Source organism: Euprymna scolopes, chromosome 16, assembly GCF_053919585.1.
Source record: "Euprymna scolopes isolate OS-2025 chromosome 16, ASM5391958v1, whole genome shotgun sequence".
In the NCBI taxonomy this organism is placed as follows: Eukaryota; Metazoa; Mollusca; class Cephalopoda; order Sepiida; family Sepiolidae; genus Euprymna; species Euprymna scolopes.
Genome location: NC_136497.1, coordinates 40,958,449 through 40,977,620, shown reverse-complemented (window position 1 = coordinate 40,977,620; position 19,172 = coordinate 40,958,449). Strand labels below are relative to the sequence as shown.

The following is a 19,172-nucleotide window of genomic DNA, read 5'->3' as shown; positions in this document are numbered from 1 at the left end:
ATTATTCGTACTGGCTCCTAAATCAGTTGCTGCAGTAGGAACTTCGCCTAACGTTGCCGTGTAGGTCTTTTTTGCCAGATGTGCGTTGGTTTTTAAATGCTGCTTTAGAGATTTTTACAATTTTTGATCTGTAAAAATAAAAATAAATTTAATGGTAATATATACATTTAAAGGAAGGGTGGAAAAAGTTATTTGAAGCCGATTAACATGTATTAATTAACGTAAAAAGTAGATAAAATAAATTGTAAATTTCAACGCTCAATCAAAGTTTAATACAGTTAGATTTACCGTTATAGAATTTCAAAAACAAGACTACTATAACAACGCCAATCTATTAGGCAACTATATTGCAAATTTTATGTATTACTACCTGGATATTGAAGTATTTGCAGGTTAAGCAATTGCCAGTTAACTGGTAATCTTCAAATTCATCGGCATATCTTGCCATCCGTTCAGCAGGAGTGCTAATTATTTTCGGCATTTTTTGTTTAGTTTTTTTAGATCTTGTAAATTCGTCCTGGGTACTAACACGCTTTGAGTATCTACAAGGACGAGATGTCTGTACATATTTATATATATGCCTATAATATCACTCTTTTTCAACAGACCAAATTTTAGACCCTTTTTTATTTAAATTCACATCTGTTAGGGTTATGCCACGTTTAATTCATCTAAAAAAATGAATAAATTAAAAACTCTTATCCAAATATTTTCTTTCGGCATATTTTTTGGCAAAGCAAAACTTATTCCATAAATATTTTGCATATTCTTTTTTAAAAAGCATATTCTTTTTTTTTTAAGGAATATGCTTTTTATCAAAAGAATATTCTCTAACCCAATATATGTAAAGAATTGTTTTTTATTAAAGAATATTCTTGACATTGCCCTACTCATTAATGTATATACTGTTTATATACTGTGAACAATTGAACACTCTATGGAACTTAAATATTTTATTTATTGCATTTTATAATTAAATTAGTCTTTAAATTATCAAAATTAAAGCTTCTTTGCTTGTCCGCTAAAATAGCCTTATAATGAAAAAAAAAAACTCGTTCCAATCGTAGCAGATTACTGGACCATATTTAAACCTGGCTATTTTTTCGATACAAATTGTAGTTACAATCCTTTGGACACTACAGGGCCGATATATCGGCCCTGGAGACCTAGGGCAAAAAGGATACGCGGATATTTCGTCCCTAATATAATCCTCTAATAGAATGGCTCTCATTAGGAACCAAAGATTATTGTAAATTCACAACTACGAAGGTTTTACCATGTTTAATTTAATTTATATAAAAAAGAAAACTTCGTAAAATTAAGACTCGTATGCAAATATTTATTTCAACATATTTTCGGCACAACTTATTCCATAAATATTTTGCATATTCTTTTCTTTAAGAGAATAGGCTTTTTGTTAAAGGAATATTCTTTAAAAAAAAGAATATGCTTTTTGTTAAAAGAATATTCTCTAACGAAATATATGCAAAGAATATTCTTTTGTAAAAGAATATGCTTGTCACAGCCCTAGTAATAACTTAATTATAAGTACTTTTATCCCTATAAAATAGTATCTTCCTGCTAGTGTTCGTGTGTAGACAATATTTTTTTTTTTTTTTTATTACATTTTCACCCCAAACAAGGCACATTGCCACTTTGGTGTAGGGGGCTACTATCAGGGGAAACATCTACTGGGGTACTATGTAGGGATTAGGGCAGCGAGATGTTGGTCACGTTGCACTTGAACTTATGCATGTCAGTACAGTTGGGGAAGCAGTGACCTGGAATGGAATTCCAGAGTCTAGCGGTTCTGGGGAAGAAACTACTGGAGTAGAAAGATCTTTTACATCTAGGGATCTCTACTGTGTGGGGGTGGGATTTAGCTGCCTGTCGGGTTTGTCGAAGGTGTCTGCGTCGTGGGGGCACAAGTGTCTGCAGTTCGTCAGAGCATTCACCATTAAAATACTTGTAGAACAAGCAGAGGGATGCAACGTTTCGTCGATGGGACAGAGGCTGAAGCTTAGATGCCAGTTCAGGGCCTATCAGATTTGCGACTCTTTTTTTAACCTTGTCGAGGAGCGAGAGACGAGTAGTAGACGCACCAGCCCAGATGTGACAACAATACTCCATACATGGGCGAATGGTGGCCTTATAGAGATACAGGATACTTTCAGGTGTCAGTAGTTTTCTAGCACGGTAGAGAGAGCCTACCTTTTTTGCAGCGGCCCTGGCAATATTTTCAATATAATTGTTCCAGCTCATGTTTCCTGTGAACGTTAGGCCAAGGAGTTTGAAAGATGTACTCTCAGACAGGGAGTCACTGGCCATTGCTATTGGTGGCAGAGAAGGTTTCTTGTAGTTATTGAAGGAAACCAGTTTAGTCTTGGCAGCATTGAATGTGACCATCCATTTATGTCCCCATTCCACTACAGATTGGAGGTCATCCTCTAGTGTTTTTGCCATTTCTTTAGATATGTATTCATTTGTTTTCCTGTCATGCCTGTTATAGAGTGTAGTGTCATCAGCATATATACCCATCTCAGAGGCAGTTTTGTCGGGGAGTTCATTAATAAATATCAGGAACATTAGAGGTCCAAGAATAGACCCCTGAGGCACTCCCGCATTTATATCACACTGTTTAGATGTTCGACTGTCGAGGACAACCTGGATTTTTCTCTTATCTAAGAAGGATTTAATTATGCTAAGTATTCTACCAGTGATACCGTATGATTTAATTTTCCTGAGGAGACCCTTGTGCCATACCCTGTCAAAAGCCTTAGATATATCTAGAGCTACCGCTCTACCCTCCCCCGCTTTGTCCAGTGAATGGTATATACATTCCGAGATTACAGCATTTGCATGGTGGCCGGAGAGAGCCAAACAGCTCGAAGATGTAATCTTAGCTAAGTACATTTTTTTTTTTCTTTGCACACTTTATTTTATTTTATTTCATATTTTATTTTATTCTATTTTACTTATTTATTTTATTTTATTATTTTTTAAAACCAAACAAATCTAACCCTCTTTCGTTTGTGCTCTTATCATTCTATGTAATTTTATCTTATTTCTCGCACATCTTGACCATTCTTGATTCACTTATTTTAAAACAATTTCCTGACAAATTTTTCTTTTTACCATGTCACATCGACGTAGTGATGGGGAGGGGGAATCCCTATTTAGCTTATTTAGATGACAGAAGAACTTTATTAAGTACGATACTTAATATTAACAGCCATGGTAAGGTGAAAAAAAAAAAAAGTGCCGCCCAATTTAACTTCCACTATTCGTAACCCAAATATGCAGTATCTTAGTTGTGATACTAGAGCTATTTCTTCCTGAGTGGATGCTATTCTCTGTGCGTGACTTTAATGCCTGCCTATAAATACAAAATACGAATTTCCGATCCGCCATGAACTAGGTCTTGTAACTGGAACAAACACCTAACTGCTAGCTACGAAATCCCAATATACATTTTACCTCCAAGACGATTACCCCTGCCTAACCTGCATGCGCAAAAAAAAAAAAAAAAAAAACACCTTACCTGCCACTCTAAATCCTAATGTAGATCTGTTTCTTGTAAATTAATAACCACTGCCCCTTGAAGGCTAACAATCTGCTCCTTCCCACCAAACCGCCACTTAACTCCTATATTTCACACCGCTTTGTACTGGAATCTTTAACTTCCAGCCCCTAACCCTTACATGCTAACTGCTTAATCATCACTAAACATCTATACAATTCTACCCTTTAGACATGCATTGGAGTTCATTCCTATCCCAGTTGGTATTTAACAGCCAAAGTATATACTCGGAAGCAAAGCACACCGCACTGCATTACACAGCTATGTCTCCTCTTGATAGCTTTGCAACGCTAATACGAAACTGAACCAATGCTCCTTGCTATGCTAAATGTCCATAACTCTTACTTGAAAGCTGAAAACATCTCTCAATAATAGAAACTCACTTTGTACCTTCAACTTTATTCGCACCTACTAAAACCAGCCCATATATCTATTTACCAAATTACACATGACTCAAAACTTACTGTTTTATCCATACTATATTGCACTCGCATCTCATGCCCTGCTGTCATCTAAAATATAGTTTGGGCACAACTCGTAGTTCAATTCTTAACACCTACTCACACTTTAATGTTATACTAGACCCAAGCTCACATGAATAAAAAAAAAAAATAATAAAAAATGTATATATATAAAAGAGAAAGCCTCACATCACATTATCTCCTAACAAGCCTCCTTACAAGCATAGTTGCTTACACTGCATGAGCTCTACTCAACCCCTTTATCCAGTAACAATGAAATAACAATGTCCCTAATTCACTTTGAGGAGTGTAACTACTTAGCAGATATATAACCTCTACAAACTAACCCAATAACATTAACTAACCACGCGGGGTTGCAGAAATACCTGGATTAGAACCCAGGCGCGGAGCAAACCCTCTCAGTGGTGACGGACCCAGTAGATCTTTCCAGATCATCCGTCTAGGAGAAGGAAAACTCTGAAACTAAACCAAAGAGGAGGGAGACCTCTTCAGTCTTGGATGACAACCTTCCTAGAGCTCATGACTCAAACAAATTACCGGTTTGCAAGCCTAAATTGCTTAAGGAGTAGATAGGTCCTGCCTATCGCCCGGCTTCCATACTCCTTCTTTGCCTATTAGTCAGGCGCAGAGATACTATCACAGTGATTCGACAGAAACACCCATTGGTAGATCTTGTTTCTTGTCTAGGGCAATGAACGCTGTTTCTCCACTCCCGACACACTCCACCCCTAAAGCTGGGCACTTGAGAATGCTTGAGTACCATACATGCTTGAGCAATTAGATTGGGTTGACCTTCCTCTGATGGGTTGAGGGTACCGGATTGACAGTTACTGGCTGCTGTTTCCGACTGGTAGTACAGGAGCCCTAACTCTTTGGTACCGCTTAGTTGTATAATATCGGGATATTTGCAGTGCCATGGCGCGCATGGAAAGGGACCCTGCACTCATCCCCAGTGGGCTTTCCTGAGGCCACAGTCCTAGTTGATGGAGGGTCAGCTGATGGTCTACTTGTGATGCATGTGTGATATTCTGCATAACCTCCTGTTCGGCTTCCCCTAACCTAACTGAAACTCGTTAAAAAATATGATGACAGTACAATCTAAAAATAAGCTTAAACCAGGCTTAGGGTCAAACAAATCCAACTTGCCTCCTCCCTTGAGGCTTGCATTCACAAATATCCGTGGGCTTAGAACTAATTTAGCTGATGTTGAAGCATTTCTCCTAACAAATACCCCGGATATCTTAGCATAAAGTGAGACTAACGTACACTCCTCCATCCCCTCTAACTACTTTAACATGCCTGGATATCTCCCACTCTGCTGTAAGGACTCTGACAGACATATGCACGGACTTGGAGTTTACATTCGTAATACCCTTCCCTTGACTAGAGAAACAAGCCTAGAAACGGATGATCAAGCCTTTATGTGCTTTAGACTAATCATGCAACACAACATTAGCTACTTTTACTTTCTCTACCGCTCTCCCTCGACCCAAGACTGCACCATAATAAACAAAGTATCTGACAGCATAGACACAGCACTCTCCTTCGACACTAGCGCCCAAGTACATGTATTTGGTGACTTTAATGTCCATCACAAAAACTGGCTTGGATTCTCTACTTACACAGATGCAGCAGGCAGCGCAACTCATAGCTTCTCTGTATCTCACTCCCTATCGCAAATTGTTACTTTTCCAACCCGTTTCCCTGATCAGGAAGAACAACATGCATCACTATTAGATCTGTTTTTGACCACAGTTCCTGATGATTGTGTAACGAAAGCCGACAGCCCACTTGGGAATGCTGATCATGCGGTGATAATGGTTGAAATCGCCCTAAACTCTAGAGCCAAAACTGAAGAGCCAGTACTCAAAACAACGAGATATTATAAAAAGGCTGACTGGGAAGCCATCAGAGATCTTATCAGAGACGCCCCATGGGGAAATATTTTTTCTCTTCCTGCTGAACAGTGTGCAACCGAGACCACTGAATGGTTTCAAACTGCAATCGAAGCGCATGTTCCCATGCGGAAATTCTATAGCAAGCCCCACTCTCCCCAATGGTTTACTTCGACTTGCGCAACTGCCATTGCCCAAAGGCAGCATACATTCCGCAGGTTTAACCGACATAAGTCCAGTTCAAACAGACAGAAGTACATAGAAGCTAGAAGTAACGTTAAGAAAGAAATAGCGACAGCTAAGAGGGAATTTACGGAAACCACTAAAAAACGCATCGAAGCACAAAAACTAGGAACTCGTGACTTCTGGAAAATCTACAACAGTGTAGTAAATAATGGGCAATCAACAATTCCCCTACTAACCAACAATCATGAGGTTCTTTGCTCAGCAACCGAGAAGGCTAACATGCTTGCCAGTCGGTTTGCCTCAAACTCCACACTGGACCCTCTAAACCACCCCCTACCTCAATTTCCTATGTGGACAGACGCCACGCTAGACGATCTAATAATCACCCCTGCTCAGGTGCATGCTATCATAAAAAACCTTGACACTTCAAAAGCATGTGGACCCGACCTCATCCCAGCTGTGCTATTAAAAAGTGCTTAGTCGAAGTAGCTCCAGTTCTCTCCAAACTCTACAACAAATGAATCTTGCTTTCCGGGCTGTTGGAAAACTGCTTCTGTGGTACGAGTATTCAAGAATTCTGGCGAAAGAATTGACCCATTAAATTATCGCCCTATTAGCCTCCTCCCACTTTTTGCCAAAAGTTTTGAGACCTTAATTAACCATGCTCTAGTTCAGCACCTTACAGATGCTAAACTTCTGACCGACCAACAATATGGATTTAGACAAGCCCGTTCCACGGCAGACATCCTCACTGTAATCTCTGAACGCATATACCATTCACTGGACAAAGCAAGAGAGGACAGAGCGGTTGTTCTAGATATATCTAAGGCTTTTGACAGGGTATGGCATGAGGGTCTCCTCAGGAAGATTAGATCATACGGTATCACTGGTAGAATACTTAACATAATTAAATCCTTCTTAGATAAGAGAAAAATCCAGGTTGTCCTCGACGGTCGTACATCTAAACAATGATATAAATGCGGGAGTGCCCCAGAGATCTATCCTTGGACCTCTGCTGTTCCTGATATTCATAAATGACCTCCCCGACAAAATTGCCTCTGAGATGGGTATATATGCTGATGACACCACACTTTATAGCAGGCACGACAGGAAGACGAATGAACATATATCTAAAGTAATGGCAGAAGCACTAGAGGATGACCTCCAATCAGTAGTGGAATGAGGACAAAAATGGTTGGTCACGTTCAATGCTGCCAAGACTAAACTAGTTTCATTCAATAATTACAAGAAACCTTCTCTACCACCTAGCAATGGCCAACGACTCTTTATCTGAGTGTACGTCTCTCAAGCTCCTTGGCCTAACGTTCACAGGAAACATGAGTTGGAACACTTACATCGAGAGCATTGCCAGGGCCGCTGCGAGGAAGGTAGGCTCTCTCTACCGTGCTAGAAAACTTCTAACACCCGAAAGTATCCTGTACCTCTATAAGGCCACTATTCGCCCATGTATGGAGTATTGCTGTCATATTTGGGCTGGTGCATCGGTTACTAGTCTCTCGCTCCTTGACAGGGTTCAAAAGAGTCGCAAATCTGATAGGCCCTGAACTGGCATCTAAGCTTCAGCCTCTGTCCCATCGTCGAAACATTGCATCCCTCTGCCTGTTTTACAAGTAATATAATGGTGAATGCTCTGATGAACTGCAAGCACTTGTGCCCCCACGACGTGAACACCCTCGACAGACCCGACAAGCTGCAAAATCCCACCCCCACACTGTAGAGATCCCTAAATGTAAAAGATCTTTCTACTCCAGTAGTTTCTTCCCCAGAACTGCTAGATTTTGGAATTCCATTCCAGGTCACTGCTTCCCCAACTGTACTGACATGCATAAGTTCAAGTGCAACGTGAACCAACATCTCGCTGCCCTAATCCCTACATAGTACCCCAGTAGATGTTTCCCCTGATAGTAGCCCCCTACACCAAAGTGGCAATGTGCCTTGTTTGGGGTGAAAATGTAATAAAAAAAATAAAAAAATAAAAAAAAAAAACAGTGAGGATGTTAGCTGTGGAACGGGCTTGTCTAAATCCATATTGTTTGTCAGTCAGACGTTTAGCATCTGTAAGATGCCGGACTAGAGCATGGTTAATTATGGGAGGAGGCTAATGGGGCGATAATTTGATGGGTCAGTTCTTTCGCCAAATTCTTGAATATTGGTACCACAGAAGCGGTTTTCCAACAGCCCAGAAAGCAGGATTCATTATTTACAACTACCCTTTCACCAAAATATTTGACAAATACAAAGATCCTCACCTTTTACATAAGTGCATTGTTGCAAGAATGCTCTTTCTTGGTTATGTAATGATACAAATGTTTAAATATTCATTATATATAAATTTAATAATTAAAGAACACTATAATATTTATAGATACTGAAAAAAAATTGAGAAAAAATATAAGTTCAGATGTAGAATATATTATTGAAATGTATATGAACACTTTTTCTTTTTTTGTAATCTGGTGGTCTAAATTACTTGAAGGGTAAGTGTTAGTTACACCTATCAATAAAATAAACTATATACATTTGAATCTTATTTATTTTAGTGAAGTTATGTTGAATCTAATTACTTTTATTCACATGTGACTAACAAAGGAACGGTGTATTTTATTTTTCAGACTTGTGTATCATACATCAATAACTTTGATGACATAAAACCAACAACCCTAAGTGAAAGAGGAGCATTGAAAGAAGCTACAAGGTAGGTAACCTCTTCACCTCACTTTTTTTTTTTTTCCATATAGAAAATTCTAGGCAACCTGGATTATGGAGAAAGTGACAAGGGGACATCGTTTTACATCAAGTCCCAAAATAAACATTTCATTTTTTTCTCATTTTACTTATTTCTAATATTTATAATTTTTTTTTATTTTTAACTTGAAGTTGATTTTTGAGATTTCTTGAAAAAAAAATTTTATATTAAAAAATATATTTTTCATCAAATTATATTAAGTTTGGCTTCTGTATAACATTAAACTATATTTGAGACCTCAATTTAAAAACTTTGGAGAGTGTGGATTTGGCTCTTAGTTGCCAATATTCCTCGGTCTGCTCGGAATCAAAGTAGAACTTATGGGTTGAATAAAGTTACTGTTATTCAAATTATGAATATTTGAAGAAAAAAAAATTTTTTTTTTTTCCTACAAAATTTTCAATTCATTTTTTTTTTTTTTTTTCTCAATATTCCTTTCTGTCTTTGTTAAATGGAGCATCCTACTGGATGTCAGTCATTCATCCACTATTTTAGACTTAACTTTTAGGATTTTAACCATCCTTTGAAGTAGAATTGTTTAGATCTATTATACTTGGTTCCCCAGGTAGTTTTTCAACTTGGTTCTGATGTGGCCAGTGGTTTCTATTATTGAAATGATTGAAATCTTCCTACAGTTCTAGTTTTTCATGTCATACTTACCTAACACAGCTTGAGTTGGTGTATTCTTACAAGTCAGGCATGTCCTTGACAATCAGTTCAACATTTAATTTTGTTGATCTAAGACTATATCTGTCTAGCTTCCCAGGCTTTACCTTCCCTCAAAGAAGGGATTAGTTTATTGCTAATTGCCTGAGGTGATTCTATTAGAATGTTGACGAGAATGTTGCCTTTTTTTGTAGATCTATGCACTAATCTTAATGTGCTAGCTTTTCAAAATAACACCTGATCTTTTCTCTCCTGAAGGAGAGGTAAATAAATACACAATATTTTGGTATTTAGTTGTAGTTCTCATCTTGCTCTAAGCTGTCAGACCAATTTGATCTGATATGAAAGAAGTTCAATTCTTGGTCAGCACATCCTTCCACAATTTTGACACTTATGCTCATACGTGTTAGCTGCATGTTTTTGCTTATTTAAAATAGTGCCTATTAGTTTTTTTTTTTTGTTTTTTTTTTTTTAATAGAGTAGTAAGGTATACAATCTTGTAAACTGTTTCTATGTTATTATATTCCTTTAAGTTGACAAAACTTGGAATTCATTTCAGGGTTTATATACCTGAATAGATCTATTCATATAGAAACAATTTACAAGATCATAGTGAATATGCATTATTTTTATATATACTACATAGTGGAACAATAAATTTATTGCCTAAAGAAAACAACACTACAGCTTTGTTTTAAAACTTTTATTGAAAACATCAATTCAGGTACCTTAATTATGTAGTAGAGCTGACATATGTTCAATGTAGCAGCCTTCAGCCTCAATCACTCACTCAATACAGGTCCGGAACTGAGAGTATGCAATTTCCACAAGTGCTGGTGGGAGCTCGGCAGATGGCTGTGATCAGGCTGGCTTTGGTGTTGTGGGAGGTCATGTTGGTGATGTTCTCGACATATGACCAAATGAAGTAGTCCAGCAGGTTCATGTCAGGAGAAGGGAGGGGGGGTCAGTGGAAGAAGGGTATAGTCATAGCATCCATTCTGAAGCCAAGCCTGGGTCTCCTTGAACTTGTGGGCTGGTGCCGAGTTCTGATGCCACATTCAGGGTCTGCCAGTGGTCACCTGATTGCACTAAGGGATCACCACACTCTTCAACACATCCAGGTACACTTTGGTGCAGGTACACTTTGGTGTTGACTTTCAAGCTGACTTCGAAGATGTGAGGTGGCATCATGTGGCCCTCACTTAAAATCACACCAAAGACATAACTGTGGCCAGAAACTTTGCTGAGCTGTACCCTCAAGTGTTGAACCATCCAGATTTGCATTTTGATGGTGCTGGCAATGGTCATGTTGTCATAACTTAGATCGGTAGAAAGCATGAGTTCTACAGCGGTGTATTTCCAATCTCGCTCGTTGACTCTTGTGTCACTTTCAGACATGATAGAAGGCGCCCATTGTTCTTGGGATTAGTGCACATCTGATTAACTAGTAGATGGTCTGCAACAAAAAAAGAAAACCAGTTTTCATCAAATGAAAATGGCATATCTTTTCTATGGCGACAATTTTATCATTCCACCCTGTAGTAAAAATGCATATTCTCACAAACGTTAATATCACTTAAAGGAATATACTATTGATTCAACAGACGTACAAAATCAAACATGTACTACCAGATCATCTAGCTTGGAGATACTAGCTTCTGACCTAAAATGTACCAAACATTTGTTTTCCTTTCCCATTGCAAAACTCAATCATGCTCTACAAAGCCAAGAATAAAACAATTTTCCTATACAAAAAAGCAAACCAAACAATGAATGAATATTTCAGGATACAAAGAACTTAAAGCATAAAACCTTTTTTTTTTTTTTTATTATTACATTTTCACCCCAAACAAGGCACATAGTCACTTTGTTATAGGGGGCTACTATCGGGGACATAAGCATCAGGGATACTTTGTAGGAAGTTGGGCAGCAAGATGTCGGTTCACGTTGCACTTGAACTTCTGCATGTCAGTGCAGTCGGGGAAGCAGGGACCCGGAAGGGAATTCCCAAGTCTAGCTGTTTTGAGGAAGAAACTACTCGAGTAGAAGGCTGTTTTGCATCTAGGGATCTATCTCTACTGTGAAGGAGTGGGATTTAGCTGTTTGTCAGGGGTATTTACGTCGTGGGGGCACAAATGCTTGCAGTTTGTCAGAGCATTCTCTGTTAAGTACTTGTAGAACAGGCAGAGGGATGCAACATTTTGTCGATGTGACAGAGGCTGAAGTTTAGCTGACAGTTCAGGATCTATCAGATTGGCGACTCTTTTGAACCTTGTCTAGGAGTGAGAGACTAGTGGCAGATGCACCAGCCCAAATATGACAATAATACTCCATACATGGGCGAATGGTGGCCTTATAGAGGTATAGGATACTTTCAAGCGTTAGTAGCTTTCTAGCATGGTAGAGAGAACCCACCTTCTTCTCAGCGGCCCTGGCAATGTTCTCAATGTAATTGTTCCAACTCATGTTTTCTGTGAACGTTAGGCCAAGGAGTTTAAAAGATGTACTTTCAGATAGTCATTGGCCATTGCTATTGGCGGTAGGGAAGGGTTCTTGTAATTATTGAAGGTGACCATCCATTTTTGTCCCCCATTCCACTACGGATCGGAGGTCATCCTCTAGTGTTTCGGCCATTTCCTTAGATATGTGTTCATTTGTTTTCCTGTCGTGTCTGTTATAGAGCGTGGTGTCATCAGCATACATACCCATCTCACAGACAATTTTGTTAGAGAGGTCATTTATGAATATTAATAGCAGAGGTCCAAGGATAGACCCCTGAGGCCCTCCCGCATTTATATCATATTGTTTAGATGTACGACCGTCAAGGACTACCTGGATTTTTCTCTTATCCAAGAAGGATCTAATTGTTATGTATTCTTCCAGTGATACCATATGATCTAATTTTCATGAAGACCCTCATGCCATACCCTGTCAAAAGCCTTGGATATATCTAGAGCTACCGCTCTACCCTCTCCTGCTATGTCCAGTGACTGGTATATACGTTCTGAGATTAGTTAGAATGTCTGCTGTGGAACGGGCTTGCCTAAATCCATAGTGTTGGTCAGTCAGAAGTTTAGCATCTGTAAGGTGATGGACTAGAGCTTGGTTAATTATGGTCTCAAATATTTTGGCGAAAAGTGGGAGGAGACTAATGGGGCAATAATTTACTGGGTCAGTTCTTTTGCCAAAAGTCTTGAAAACTGGCATTACAGAAGCAGTTTTCCAGCAGGCAGGAAAGCAAGATTCATTAAGGCATTTGTTGTAAAGTTTGGAGAGAACTGGAGCTACTTCGGCGGCGTATTTTTTTAATAGCACAGCCGGGATGAGATCAGGTCCACATGCTATTACAGTGTCAAGCTTTCTTATGATAGCATGCACCTGAGCAGGGGTGATTTTCAGATCATCTAGTGTGACGTCTGTCTGCAAAGGAAAGTCAAGGAGGGAGTTGTTAGCAAAGTCCAGTGTGGAGTTTGAGGCGAACCGTCTGGCAAGCAACTTAGCCTTCTCAGTTGCTGAACAAACAACCTCATGATCATTGGATAGTGGGGGAATTGTTGATTGCCCATTATTTACTACACTGTTGTAGATTTTCCAGAAGTCTCGTGTTCCTAATTTCTGTACTTCGATTCATTTTTGGGTGGTTTCAGTAAATTCCCTCTTAGCTGTCGCTATTTCTTTCTTACAGTTATTCTATGTACGTATGTCTGTTTGAACTGGACTTATGTCGGTTAAATCTGTGGTATGCATGCTGCCTTTGTGCTATGGCAGCTGCACAAGTTGAAGTGAACCATTGGGGGAAAGTGGGGTTTGCTATAGATTTGTGTGTGGGAACATGTGCTTCAATTGCTGATTTGAACCATTCAGTGGTCTCATTTGTGCAATGTTCAGCAGGAAGTGAAAAGATATTTTGCCATGGAGCGTCCCTGATGAGGTCCCTGATGGCTTCCCAGTCAGCGTTTTTAAAATATCTCGTTGTTTTGAGCAATGGCTCTTCAGTTTTGGCTTTAGAGTTTAGGGCGATTTTAACCATTACCACTGCATGATTGGCGTTCCCAAGAGGGCTGTGGGCATTCGTTAGTCATCGGGAACTGTGGTCAGAATCAGCTCTAGAAGTGATGCATGTTTTTGCTGGTCTGGAAAACTGGTTGGAAACATAACCATCTGTGATAAGGAATGAGATTTAGAGAAGTTACGTGTTGTAGTACCAGCTGCGTCTGTGTAAGTAGAAAATCCAAGCCAGTTGCTGTGGTGGACATTGAAGTCACCAAATACATGAACTTGTGCGCTAGTGTCGAGGGAAAGTGCTGTATCTATGCTGTCAGAGACTTTATTAGGGCACAGTCCTGGGTTGAGGGAGAGCGGTAGAGAAAATAAAAGTAGCTAATGTTGTGTTGCATGTTAAGTCTAAAGCACATAAAGGCTTGATCGTCCGATTCTAGTTTAGTTTCTCTAGTCAAGGGGAGGGTGTTTTGAATGTAGACTCCAAGCCCATGCATATATCTGTCAGAATCTTTACGGCAGAGTGGGAGGTATCCAAGCATAGTTAGAGGGGATGGAGGAGTGTAGGTTAGTCTCACTTAGTACTAAGATATCCAGGGTGTTTGTAAGGAGAAATGCTTCCACATCATTTAAATTAGTTCTAAGCCCACGGATGTTCATAAATGCGAGCCTCAAGGGAGACGGCAGGTTGTTTTTGTTTGAGTTTTGGCCTGGTTTTAGCATAATTTTTTAATGTACTGTCATTTTTATTTTTAAGAGTTTCAGTTTAGGTAAGGGATGCTGAGCAAGTGGTTATGCAGAATAAAAGACATGCAACACAGGCAGATCATCAGCTGTCCCTCCATCTTTTTCCTGAATTATCAATTTTGGCGTTAAATAACCTGAAAAGGGTTGATATGCTGTAAAACAGAACAATGTCATATGCATAAAGCTGCACTTTCTGTTAGAATACAGTCTTTAAGAGAAGAGTCCAATTTTTAAGGAGCTCAAGTTACCACAATCAAGACCAAAATCTGGTCTATGATAAGTTAGTGAGATGGATGGATTATTGGTTTAATGGTGGAATATATTGTAAGAGAATTAAAAATGAATTAAATGGATCAAATGTGAATGCGTATGGGGACAACTTATTACAAATATTTGGACGGCAATGTTGTAATCTTCAAAGTAGCAGTCTCATGGTGATGTGTTCCACAGATAGGAAAGTTTATGGAAATTGATGTTAGGCAAAAAAGAATATTCATTGCAATTGTGAACAAATTGTTGAACCTAGAATAGAGCCCTGAGGAACACCAGCATTGATAGGAAAAAAAAATAGATTCACCATCCAGAGTTACTCGCAAGCTCTGATCAGAAAGAAAAGTCATAATGTCAAACTTTATCACCAATACTATAACCTCAGTTTGTTGCAGATCAGAATGCCACAATTGGAAATGTTAAGTGTGATGACCATACCTTCAGACAGATCTGTTCAATTACAAGTTAATAGAGCAACTGAATGAAAACCCAGAAAGCCAAACAGAACATCACTAAAGATGCCAAAACTTTCTAGAAAATGAAAAGCTTTCTGTTGACCAACCTCCTCCAAACTTTAATAACAGATGACTAACAAGATATTTAGTTGGGTCAGACTTATCACTAGCATTTTTAAAGATAGGAATAGCTGAGGACTCCTTCCAACAAGGGGAACAGGACTGAGATAAACAGATTGAAGGAGATAAATGAAAGTTCAGGAGCACAACATTTAAGAACAGAAATCGAAACTGAACCAGAAGCCTTAGATTGGTCAAGAATAGCAAGAATTCTAACAACTATTTTGGTGGTAATGATTACTGATAAAGAGACTGGTCGGTTTTCAAAGGAAAATCCAGAAGAAAATCCTCAGAATCATGAAAAGAATTGTAAGCAAAAAAGATGAACAAAGAGATCATCCTTATACTTAAAAGATGAAATGACCTAGAGGCTATTAAAGAGGGTGAATAGTAGACTTGCTACTATCAATAACACTATAGATTCTCCAAAATAACAAGAGCCAACCTTTTGAGATGAGATAGATTACTACCGGAAGTCATTCAGGCTGTTTGTAGAATTACGTTCATCGTAACTTTCAAATTTAAATTTTGTCCTGCGTCCTTTACTACATAATGTGCATGCTTGTCTTATTAGAACATGCGCCTTTGTGCTAATTTCACAAGTCATGATTGTCTACTTATTGTTTTGAATTCTTAGAAACCAAATTGGTAGGATATTTGATTATTGGTTAAAAAAGATGGTTTCATGCTTACATGGTGCAATTTAAAATTGATGGCCAGTTCTGTAGCATGTATGTAGTATACTATTTGAGTTGTATGCATTAAAATATATTTCTGAAACATGATAAATCTTTCATAAATTACCTGAGAATGTATGCTCATCTATCTGTAGGTATAACTTGTACTTTTTTTAAAACCCGATGCTGTATACAACTGACAGTTGCAGTTAGGTATTTTAATGACAAGAACAAAGTGAGCATATTGTTTAGCATGTCAGATGGCTATTAAACATGGTGAAAAAGTGTATGTTCAAATTCATGGGGTTTGTAAGTGTTGGTGATTTGTCTAGAAACATCAGTTTTGAAAGATATGACAATCGTTAGGATCTAGGAAAAGCATGGTGGACATGAGCAGAAGAGATTCTTGTAGTGTAAAGAGCTTCTTTTTTTTTCTGTGTTAATATGGTTATCGTGTTGTCTGAACAAGTCTTCCCAAATTTTGGACTGTTGTGGAGATTATCACAATTTATTTTTTGCTACAGGTAGTGACATTTTATCTTTAACTTGCTTTCCAAAGTATGCAGATTTCTGATCTTTAAACCATGAAATGTTTAAAAGATAACCAGAGAGAAAAAGGGATGGAGTAAAACGATAAAAGAGTTGTTTTTCTTTATTCTACATATAGAAATAATTGACGTAGTTGTAATAAAATCTACTACACCAGCTTTTTCCTACATGAACTTTATGGTTTACACAGTGAGTTTTAGCCATTACTAATAATCACCGTCCAACTCACAACCTCATTAATCCTTATTTTTGAGACTCCTTAGTACACGAAAAATAACATCTTACTGATGTCATTCTTTCCACTTGGTTGCAACTATTGTATACCTTTTATTAAGGATACAGCACAAACACTAATAATTTACTTCTGATAATTTTTAAATGGCGGCTGTAATTTTGTAATGCTCAACTTGAGTTTAAACAGCTGAGTCAATTTTAAAGCAGTAAAAACTCTTCTGTCACTTAATGTGATTAGTTTGATTGATTTTTTTTTTTAATTTTTAATTTTCATACACTGCATGTGTTAGAATTATTATATTTTTTAATTTTTTTATTACATTTTCACCCCAAACAAGGCAAATTGCCACTTTGGTGTAGGGGGCTACTATCAGGGGCAACATTACTGGGGTACTATGTAGGGATTTGGGCAGCAAGGTGTCGGTTCACGTTACACTTGAACTTCTGCACGTCAGTACTGTTGGGGAAGCAGGGACCTGGAATGGAATTCCAGAGTCTAGCGGTTCTGGGGAAGAAACTATTGGAGTAAAAAGATCTTTTACATCTAGGGATCTCTACAGTGTGGGGGTGGGATTTAGCAGCCTGTCGGGTTTGTCGAGGGTGCTCACGTCGTGGGGGCACAAGTGATTGCAGTTCGTCAGAGCATTCACCACTAAAATACTTGTAGAAAAGGCAGAGGGATGCAACATTTCGTCGATGGGACAGAGGCTGAAGCTTAGATGCCAGTTCAGGGCCTATCAGGTTTGCGACTCTCTTTTGAACCTTGTCAAGGAGCGAGAGACTAGTAGCAGATGCACCAGCCCAGATGTGGCAGCAATACTCCATACATGGGCGAATAGTGGCCTTATAGAGGTACAGGATACTTTCGGGTGTTAGTAGTTTTCTAGCACGGTAGAGAGAGCCCACCTTTCTTGCAGCGGCCCTGGCAATGCCTTCAATGTAATTGTTCCAACTCATGTTTCCTGTGAACGTTAGGCCAAGGAGTTTGAAAGATGGACTCTCAGATAAAGAGTCGTTGGCCATTGCTATGGGTGGTAGAAATTATTGTCACATTTAGTGACAGCTTTAATGTTAATATAGGAGTACATGGGGGATCTGTACTGAGGCCAGTAATAATTTAGTATATATGTCTGTGAAACTATGGAAGGCCTATTTGTCAAGTTAAAGACTTGGAGGCATACCATGGAAAGTAAAGGTCTGAGAGTGAATGTTAGCAATAATGATCAGAGGTTGTAGAGTTAGAAAACTTTCTTACACAAGTGGAAAATCCCCTTCTCAATTTGTCAAATGGAAGTAGTGTAATTCAGTATTTTGATGCTTGTAAGAATTGGATACACAAGAAACGCAATGGAATCACTTGTAGGTTTGGAGACGATAACCTATTTGTGTGCAAGACAATAGAAGTGGGTGAGAAGTTTTGTTACCTTGATGATACCATCGGAACAGAGTGATGCTATTGTAATTGCAAGAGTTAGGAGTGAATGGCGTAAATTCAGGAAACTTCTCCCTTTACCAACAGATCACTTTCACTGTTGGCTAAGGGAAGAATCTATCAAGCATGTGTACATAGTATGACGTTTGGAAGTGAAACGTGGCCATTGAGGGTTGAGGACATGCGTTGCATGGAGAGAAATGATATAATGATAGTTGTGTAATGTGAGTCTTAAAGGAAAGCTTAGTACTAATGACCTCAGAAGATTGACTTTGAACTGTATATGGAGATGTGTACAGAAGAGTAGACTATGATGGTATGGTCACATTGATTAGCTGAGTTTTTAAATGAAATGTACAAGAGTTGAGTAATGGGTTCATTTCACACATTTAGGTAAAGGAAAACATGAGTGAAATAAGAATTTGAGATGAATAAATAAAGATCTAGTCAGATTTAAAGTTTTTAAGTCATCTAATGCATATCTGCATGTAAAACGGATTAAACTGGATATGATGGGAGAAGAGGATGAGGATGGTTAAAGGAATTGATAACAAAAAGTGAGAAATGCTGACAGAGAGTAGCAGTAGTTGTAGTTCCCGTCAGAGTTGCATAATCTAAATTAAACTTGAAAAAATGTTAGGAATCTGTCATATTTTTAATCTCTGAACAATCAACAGGCAGTTTGAATATTGAAAGACATTAAAATAAGGAGTTGAAGTCGGAATCCTGGAAATCAATCACACTTCTGCCTCTGCAACTCTTTCTGTCTATTGTTTGTTTAAAAATTGTCGGGTTTGGAGATAGACCGACTGATAACCAGATATTTCCTGAAATACATTATTCAGGATTTTCATTTGCGTTGGACAACTTTATTATATTCAGAACTTGAAACTGAAGATAGAACCTAATAAATCTTCCACAAAATGCTTGGATAAGCATATTTTGTTTGGATCGAAGAGCATACGTTATTGTGAACTTGTCCTTTACATTCATAAAAATGAAGTGAGTTAATTTTATTTATACTTGAAAATTACAGAAATGAAACAGTAATAGAAATTTAAGTGTTCAGAGCTTCAAGCATGAATGCAAGGTCTTTGTATTGCATGCTGTTCC

General features: G+C 38.3%; 1 protein-coding gene across 1 annotated transcript in view; it reads left to right on the top strand.

Moving 5' to 3' along the window:
* LOC145295923 (dihydropyrimidine dehydrogenase [NADP(+)]-like) overlaps positions 1-19,172 on the top strand; it is a 166,912-nt gene that overhangs the window by 28,454 nt on the left and 119,286 nt on the right. Inside the window, 1 exon segment of the mRNA XM_080141739.1 lies at positions 8,777-8,859. Within this exon segment, the coding sequence (XP_079997865.1) occupies positions 8,777-8,859 (83 nt within the window).